The 9586-nt window shown below is 49.4% G+C and overlaps 1 protein-coding gene across 1 annotated transcript; it reads right to left on the bottom strand.

Annotated features, from left to right (window-relative positions):
- Window positions 1-294: 294 nt before the first annotated feature.
- Window positions 295-8125, bottom strand: NCLIV_050020 (hypothetical protein; the record flags this gene model as incomplete). Its single annotated transcript, XM_003884555.1, has 11 exons — window positions 295-342; window positions 818-973; window positions 1299-1403; window positions 1964-2008; window positions 2578-2935; window positions 3784-3878; window positions 4633-4728; window positions 5489-5576; window positions 6519-6606; window positions 7069-7259; window positions 7743-8125. The coding sequence occupies 11 exons, from the start codon at window positions 8123-8125 to the stop codon at window positions 295-297; spliced, it is 1653 nt and encodes a 550-aa protein (XP_003884604.1).
- Between the last annotated feature and the right edge of the window lie 1461 nt (window positions 8126-9586).

The following is a 9586-nucleotide window of genomic DNA, read 5'->3' as shown; positions in this document are numbered from 1 at the left end:
TACATAGGCGCCTCTCTCATTTTGTTTCTGCGAATTCGGCTGTCGGTCGCTTGGCGTCATCGGAGTGTGATTCTGCAAGAAAATTGCGGATTGTCGTTGAGGCTATCAACCGCAGTCAGTCTTGAAAACAGGTACAAATAGGTTCGCCGTGGCGTGGGGAACGCATGCGCACAACAAATTGGTTTTCCTGTTTTTCGCCCCTCAACGAGACGCGCGCGCCTTTCCCTCCCCTCTGTCCTTTCTTCTCTTCGTTCCCTCTCGTTTGTCGCGACGGGCTTGCACATTCCTGCCTTTTCATGGTGTCCCGCTCTTGCGAAAAAGCCGCCACGCGCGCTGAAGTGTCTGCAAGCAAGCGCATGCGCCGAGATCAAGAAACACCCCAAATGTCAACGACACTTTTGTAGAGTTCGACTTCTCTGCAAAGCACGTCATGGCTCCTCTTGTACTCGTGACCCGTGCGTGCAATTATATATATATATATATATATATATATATATATATATATATATATGCGTGAAACTACATACGCTTCTTTCCACGCATGCAACTACAAATATTCATATATATATATATATATATATATATATATATATTTCGATGTGGCGTGACAAGCGAGGTGAGCCATTTGAAAGCGGACGTGTTTCAGGATGTGTCTCGTTTCTCCGTTGAAGGTTTTCTTTTCAGTTGAGAAGAGACATGCATCCAGCTGGGAGTGAGAGGTTCCTGGGAAACAGCAAGGCAAAGAGGTTCCCTTGCGGTGTCGGCAGCGCCTTTGCGGATCGAAGTTTGCTTTTCTTGAAGAAATGTGACAACTGACCTGGTGTGTCCCTGCATTGATTCGCTCTTTGACCATGTACAAGGTAGCCGCCGCAATCAGTGTTTTGCAGAGTTGGAGAGTCAACCCTCGATAGAGTCCCGGCAAACCCTCCTGGGCGAGCGTTGAAACCATGAAGGCAATCACTCCCGCCGCTCTCTACCACAGCAGGCACAGACACTGAAAAGACAAAAACTCGAAACAGAGCAGTCGAAACGTCCGAAACGCCTTCTCGTCTTTTCGCTGCATTCTCACTCGAGACAAATACGAAAGAGGAGAGACGGGAAGGCAGTGTCCCTCTCGGTCACCCGGCAGAGTCCCGCGGCCAGGGAAGTGTCCCTGAGAGGAGTCGAAAACGACAGATTCGTCGTCTTTATCTGCAGGGGAGACTCCCGACCACTTTTATAAATGAGACGAGGCAGTGCTATTCTGGAGAACCGGGTACTCTCTGAATTTTTCCGTCAACTTGTCCTCAGTGCCTAACCTCGGTAGGGGCTGCGTGAGGCCCCAGAACCTCGTCCCCGTTCGAGAGGAGCAAGTCACCTCGCGAATCAAAGGCGTGGTACGCGCGATCGCCTTCTCCAGGAAACTGAGAAACGCGAACGCCACGACCGAGACGAGATGTACGTCAAAACGGGGTCGGCACTTCAAATGTACACACCCTGTCACTGGGCGTGAGGGAAGGCGGCCACGCATCAGACACGTACAAAAGATATAAAAGGATATTTGCATATGAGCACAAACAAACGGTCACAGGTTCGCGGATGCAGCAGGAACTTCCAGAGCTCCCTGATGCTCATGCGGAGCCTGTTCCTTTATCGTCCCCCCCTCGCTTCTTATCGCGCAACCCATCGTTGCATACACCTCTATACAGAGACAAAACGAGAGGCGCACAAATATCCTCAGAGACCCAGAGGTATATATATATATATATATATATATATATATATATATATAGGCGAGTAGATGAGACTAGATGCACATGTATGTGCAAATACAAGTGGAACTGTACCGGCCCGTATAAGTGTGCTTATGTGTGTGTAAATCTGAAGGTCGACTGTGTGGCAGGCGTGCTTCTACGAACGAGGAACGACGAGGCAAAGCATGAAGCCCATGAGCGCCATAGCGCTCCATTTCCTTTTCGGTTACCTCCAGTTTGTCCGATAGACAGAAAGAGGCAGCTTTCAGCATATCCTGAGAGGCAAAGAGGAAACGGAAGGTGTACAGTGGGTAGGAAAAACTTCGGTAGGACAGAGCGCGTTTTTGCACTGAGTCCGCCCCGCCTGGCGCGCCTGGTTTATTCACTGAATTCGCCTCTTTGCGCACGATGGCACGCTGCAACGGCCAGCCTTTTTGCTTCGAAGCTCGTGTCAGAGGAACTCTTTTCTTCGTCACAAGCAACTGCCCGTGTTTGTGACATACGGTAAATCGAGAACCAGTTGAGCAAACGGTTCTTCCACGAGCGAAACGAAACCGGTGTTTGTTGCAACGCCTCGCAAAACAGAGAGAGAAAACGTCGTCTCCCGTTTGCTCTCCTCTTTCTTCCCCCCCTTTTTTTCATCAGTTCACTCTCCCCAACCTGAGACCCGCAGGTGCGGACGGTCCTGAACGTTGCCTCACGCATACACCTCTCCTCCTTCCTCTCTCTCTTTCGCTCACTTGCACGCTCGTTCTCATCCGTTCCTTCAATCTATTTCTCTCTTTCTTTCCTTCTCTTTCTCGTTCTTTCCCCATTCCTTCTCCCTTTCTTTCTCTCGCCTTACATTCGGGTCGACGAAGACGCTGACCAGCGGGTCTGGGTCGACATGTGTTTGGTCCTTTTCTCCTCGTGTCTCTCTTTCGCCTCTTGGACACCTGTTCGAGAGCTCCTCTAGGCCTTCGCTCGCAGGTTGTTCATTTTCGCTGGGGAGCGGCGCTCTCTCTGGATGCGAGGCTAGGGTGCAATACGATGCCGAAGGGCCGAGACGGCGCGCGGCGGAAAAGGAGAAGGAACACGACGACGGCGAGGAGAGACGGGACGCCGGACCTCGCAGCGCTTCTCGGTTCGCCGTCGCGGGGCTGCTACCCTCCGAGCTAGGGCCTCGACTTGTCGCGTTGCTGTCGCTGTCGTCAACTGGTCCGCTGAATACGGACGCAAAACGCCAAAAGGAGAGAGATGAAGCGGCGAACGTAACGCAAAGGCAGATATGAAATGGAAGAAGAACGGGAGGGAAGGAAAGGAGAGACAGCAGAAGGTGGCGCGGGCTGGGAGGGAGGAGAAAACTTTAAGAAGAGACAACGGAAAGACGAAAAAAGAGACATCCAGCCGAGGGCCGAAGGGAGCAAGAAAGAAAACTAAGGACACCGGGAAACGAGAGACGCGTTCACGTAAACGAGCACCCGAAACGAGGCGCGTTCGCGTTCCTAGGAAGGGAAAGAAACTCGTTTGCATCGACACACTGAAAAAAGTTAGGCAGCAAAAATTTCGGCAGACCTCGCCTGGTTTTACGCATCTTCCTGGAATCAAGAGACGGTCAGCCATTCAACAGGCTTACATCCCCATGTTGACTCTACATGTGAACGTATATATATATATATATATATCGGCATATGCTTGAACATCCCACAACATTACAAAGGACATACCGGGATAATCGTTTCCATCTCTTTTATCAATATCCACAGACGGACACGCGGTCCCCATGCTATTGCAATTATTGCCAGTTCCACATACACCAGATTATATATTAATACAGAATAACCGCATGGATATATTTTACACATGCATATATACAAATAGTTAGATAGATAGATAAATAGATAGATAGATAGATAGATAGGGACATGTATGCATGAAGTTGTGCGGTCTGTGGAGTATGCCTCAACGCCAGTCTAGGCTTTTCCTCTGTGTGTTTCGTGGATGAGCCGCCTAGCATCACGGAGAGCGCAGCGCTTCGAATATAAGCCGAAAGCGAAGCGGCGACAATCACCTGGGAATTCTTTCAGGTGTGCTGCTGCCGGTACACTCGGGGCTCCCGGACCCCGGGCGCGGCGGAGTTCGAGTGCACTGCACGTGCAGAAGGACCTGAAAGGCGAACCGGGGGGAGGAACAAGAACGGAAATCTCGAAAGTAACACCCCGTTTCACGTCAAGTTTCTTTCAAAATCGCGTGAATCTTCAGCGTCTCGAACTGCGGAGTGTGAGAGTGAAAAAGCGAAGCCATCTCCAACAGTCGACAAACGTCACGCTACAGTTTAGTGAACTTCCACTGGCAAGACGGCGGTCTCACGAACCGCACGACACGTGTCTAACACACGTTGCACACGCACACGCCGACCTATCCGCATAAATGAAAACGAAGAGACATAAGTTTGTACGTACATGGCGATACAACTAAGTATAGGCATAATTACATACATCAGATATATACGCATATATATATATATATATATATATACATACATACATACATGCAGATATATAGAGATACACACATATATATACCATGGATAGAACTCTCTGCTTGCAGATCTAACCTTATGTACATATATATACAACATACGCAGGAAAGGAGATGGATAACGACTTATGCATTTGTATATATGTATACAAAACACATCGATATCTAGAAGAATGGTAAAGACGTTTAGACAGACTGAGGGATGGCTACGCAGGAGGACCATTCTCTACAGACAGAACACCAGTGTAATCACAGATCCTGATTGTTAAGAGGGAGAGCGATGAGTGCAGGCATGCCTTTTCCTCAAACCGGTGAGGCGTCACGAGTCACCGAGGCTCTAAGCGGCTGTCGAAATCCGAAAGAGCGTGGAAATGCGCACTTTGGACCGAATGTATGGATACGTGATGACGGTAGCGAGAGCCTTGGAGAGAGCCCCGAGGCAGAAGGCCTGGGCCGGCGTGACCGGAGCAAGGCGCTGCAACGAGAGAAACCAGAGCGAAAACAGACACCAAGGTCGTTCGTTTAAAAGCATGCGACTGTGTAAAGCAAAACCTGTACCCGACATACACATTCATAGAGAGAGAGAAAGCGACGGATATACACATGTATACATATATAAATATATATATATATATATATATATATATATATACGGATATGTGCGCATATCTAGTTACATGTATATTGCGGAAGATGCATATACATGTCTATGTTTTGATGTGTACATTCCAGAGAGAAATTTATCTAGGTGTATATGTGAAGATACACATCGAGGTGCGCCTAGATCGAGACATAGACATGTATGTCTAGATATATACACACACGTGCACGTCTATATCTTCGCAAGAACACGAGTACAAATACGTGTGTAGGAAGATTTATGGGCGGCTGGTGGGAAGATTTATGGGCGGCTGGTAGGAAGATTTACGGGCGACTGGGAGACCGGGGGATAAGCAAGTTTTTGCGAAAAAACGTGCGCATAATCGAGAGAAGAGAGGATTTGGAAAATGCGAGACCATGGGGTGAAGGAGACGCGTTTTCCTTCCCAGTTTAGTGACGAATTCTCGACACGCCAAAGAGACGCGAGGGCCCTCAGCCCACGTCCAGGATGCCAAGGCTCTCTAGGGTGATGAAAAGGCAAGGAGAAAAGAGGTTTCGCATTCCTACGAGTCTAGCCAACTGAACAGCGAAGCAATGCAACTCGTAGAAAATGACAACCCGAAAAGGAGTTTTACTTGCGTCAAGTCGATCGGCGTTTCCTCGTCGAGAATCGGGTCCACGTTTCTTCGCGCCTGAGCGGCTACCACCACCTGCAGGAGGAGTCTGAACCGTCGCCCCGAGGAAACGACGAGGTTCACGAGAAATATAAGACACGGCGCACTGCCTCTAACGATTTAGATTCATATTTATCCCTATAGAGACGCATCGACATGTACACGAAATGGTATACATATCTGTGCATGTGTAGAAAAACACATAATATACGCACTTACGCAGCAAAGGAATGTATGCAGGCCAAGAATCAGGAGCTTGAAACGTATCGATCTCTCTTCATCTCTCGAGTAATCTCCTCGCTCAATATTTTTACGTATATCTGGTAGTGTACAAATACATGTTTATATGCACATATACATATTTGCAGTTGTATATATGCGTTAAAATCCGTACGGATGCCGGTATGTACGGATGAGTTGCGTGTCTCGTCAAGACAGCGTGCTCAACCATTGAGTTGCATGAACGGGGAACAGGGCTTCGATTTACACCGCAACTTTTTACGGGATGCAGCAACTTTTGACCAAAACGAAACTGCATATGTGTCGATATCTACGAGTCGTGGGAAGTTGTTTCCGGGTAGATTTGGACAGCTGCATGCATTTGGGGTTTCCCGCACTGAACTAAAACAGACACACGTGAGTTGTCTAATGCGCAAAAAGGACGAAATGGATTTCTTTTAGGAATTCGGCAAAACAGTGTTGTACCGTCGACTTGTACCACGCTTTTGCACTCTAGGTACAGCTGGGTCGCAGCCAGTCCTCATGAGTCACAGGATATATATATATATATATAACCGCTCACGGTCTGCTTATGTTTCTTATCGATATACAGAAAGGCGTATCTATTCGTAGATCAGGAAAGGGGGGGAACAACGAGACCTCTGTCGCATTATCTTCGTGTAGCTGTCCGTGCAGTAACAGCGCTGCCTCCGTTTAGGAAGTCTTAGTTCCTGTCGATTTGGATGCGCTTTGGTGATTAGAGAAAACCGACTTGAGGCGATCGAAGCAGGCGTTGGTGATGGCGGGGTTGGAGCAGAGGATCAACGAGGCGGCAAATCCGCGGTAAAAGCCCCTAATGCCTGCTCACATGGAAACGTTGACAAAAACACAGAAGGTCAGACCGGAAAAGAGCGCGTACAGTTTTTTTCTATCGATTCACGTAGTCGAAGCGTGTAACTCTCCGCATGTGCTACAACACACTTTTAGATACAGGTAGATGCTCATGTCGGTGTGCAACTGTAGGTGAATCGGGCCGCGTGATTGCATGTACTTGCGCACGCATCCGTGTCGCAGGAAGACGCATGCCTCTGGAGTACTGCTGCTCTCTGGGGCTGCGTGTAACTGACTGTCCTTCGAAACACTGAAGGGTTTTCTGAGTGGAACTTCGCCCCCCATAGCACTGCATCTCCTTTTCTGCATGCTGGTGTGCCTGACTATCTCTGCAGCTCTGGCTCTCAATTTCGCCCGTCTCTGCATCTGAATGTTTCTCTGTTCCCGTGGATGGAACCCCTTGCGGTTCCGTCGAATGCTGTCAAGCTGACCCTGTTGCCGGAAGATTTTTCGAATGACGGAGCGATAGTCTAGGCCAGTCGTTTGCACATTTGTGGAAATAACTTCCAAAGGTGCAGTGCAGCACTGGTTGATCACTGCAGCGGCTGTTGCGAGGAGGAGCCGCGAAGCGACAGTTTGCTTCCTGCCTCGTCGATCGTAGGTCTCCTTCAGAAGCTTATACCTGGAGAGGCAGCAAAGCAGCTGGAAAGCGAGGGAAGATCACCTCCGGAGTGCACCCGGCAACACGCTTGACGAACTGAGGGATACCCACAGATACGAAAAAGGATGCATGGAAATATTCATTTCTCTCTGTTAGGGGATCTGGTCCACGCGTATACCTATACATCCATATATATATATATATATATATACGGTTTACAGGCCAACGCTCATGGGTGCGTTTATGAACATGTTTGCATATTTATCTACGGCGACGGTTCATATTTTGGGTGTTTGATAGCTGTTGAAGGTGTGACGCATTTGCCTGTTTTGGCAGAGCGCTCCCTGGCAGATTTGCATTTTGGGACGAATGAATACGTTCGTCTTGGGGCACGTTCTGAAGCACTAGCGGTCGTTCCCGGAAACGCTGGCTCCTATACCCAGCAATTCTTTCTCCGGGTTTGTTTCTGGCATCATTTGTCGCGGTATTGTGCGGTCTTCCTACCACACAAAGTATACAAAGTTCCGCACAACCGCCTCAAACACCTTGACGCCGACGCCCTTGTACAGTTTCCGCAGTGTCTCAACAATATGAATGACGAAGTCGTCCGGCGAGGAGAACCTCTCTCGTCCCTTTTGTTCAGCGGGTGCACGTTTTGATGGAGAAAGCCCATGGGAGCCAGGCGCCTGCTCGCGGAGAAGTTCCAAGATGATTTTCACGAGTTCCTTGTGTCCATTGTTGAAGTGAAAGGCAGCCGTGTACGGATCTGTTACTTTCCGTCGATTTGACGCTTGATAACGCACAAGAATCGTGTCTAAGGGATAGACCAGCACGGCGGAAGTTGCCGCCGCAATCGCCGCTGATGTCGCTTCAGTGACGACCTCCATCCCGTTTCAGGGTTTCTGGGAAAATCAAAAGGCAATCGGTTTTGTCGCTGCACACCACACCGTCGCTTCTCTGTCACGGCGTCAACACACCGAGTGGCCGTCGAGCAGGCCGCGTTTTTCCCCCGCAGCAGAAATGGAGGGAAAAGTGGAACGGAACAAGACTCTGGCACGCGAGGCGGGAAATAAAGGGCTTTGCGTGGAAGTTACATTTCAGCGTCAAAACCCAGAAATCGTGAGGGGGGGGCCTCCTAGAAACACCAACAGGGATGCGTAGGCGTGCACGGGTCTCACGGCCCTCCGAAATAGAACGTGTCCGGAGAAGAAAGTTCAGAAAAGCGAGAAAAACGCGCCGTACCCTTACCGCGGTTTCCCACCGTGACACAGGGTTGTAGCCCTCGTGTTTAATGCCTTGAATTTCCTCGACCGCGAAGACGCGTACTCGCCCACAAGCACAGAAGCTATCGCTCAAGGAGAAGCATTGCACTTGAAAGAGGAACGAATCCAGATGTACGCGCTCAGATAGAAGGGAGTTTTCGACTGCGAACGCACACTTTGCGTTGTCGTAACAGGGCCTCCTCACGAGTATACAAACGCGAAATCCAAACGCACAATATCAGACTTTCGTTTGTCAGCACGGAACCCAGGTTCTGAACCCGGAAACGATGGCATCGTGAAGGGAGCAAACATTCTTGTAGTAGGCCCCGTGACGCGGAATTGCACATAGATGGGCAATTCTGAACAAAAGCTAAAATAGAGGCTTCCTGGAGAAGGTGACGGACCTCAGATTGTCAAGAGAAAGTAGGGTTCCGTCCCGGAAACCGGAAAAAAACGGAATGCCTGCATTGTCGGCGATACCCAGCTTTTCCGCCCAAATCGTCTAGTGGGAATCGAGCTTGCTCCGCTGTTTCACCGCTCCGAGCGGAAACCGAGAAACTCTCTCCGCTTCAATAGTAGGCATGACACGTAGTGAGGAGGCCGAGAAGCATGAAAAGAGGAACTGCAGGGTATACAAAAACGTGACTGAACATTGAGGTTTTGCGTCACACAGCAGGCGACAGCCGGGCGAGTGAAGATTCTCCCCTCGCATCTTCCCCGTTGGTCCCTTTTCCGTTCCTTCAAAAACCCCGGTGAAGGAAACAGCTTCCTCTCACATGCTGCTGGACAGGCCTCCCGTTGTTCCAGTGCATGTGCGGACTGACGACTCGCTCTTAAAAACACCAATTTCCGTCAAATGAAACGTACACACAGACGAGCCTCCGAGGTGTTCGCCGATGTTGATAGGTAGCACTGTGTGACGAAGTTGTGAAATGATGCCGTTGAAACAAACAGTGCAACACTTTTTCGCCGTTCTTCAAAAAGCTGCTCAGGTAAAACGTTTTCTTCTTTAGCGAGGCACGCTCCGCCGAACCCGATACAAGTGGAATATACTCGTCGCTCTTGATTGGATTCGAAAACCTTCAG

The sequence above is a fragment of the Neospora caninum genome, chromosome X (assembly GCF_000208865.1).
Source record: "Neospora caninum Liverpool complete genome, chromosome X".
NCBI lineage: Eukaryota > Apicomplexa > Conoidasida > Eucoccidiorida > Sarcocystidae > Neospora > Neospora caninum.
The sequence above is the reverse complement of the archived record's forward strand: the minus strand, read 5'-3'. Positions and strand labels throughout refer to the sequence as shown.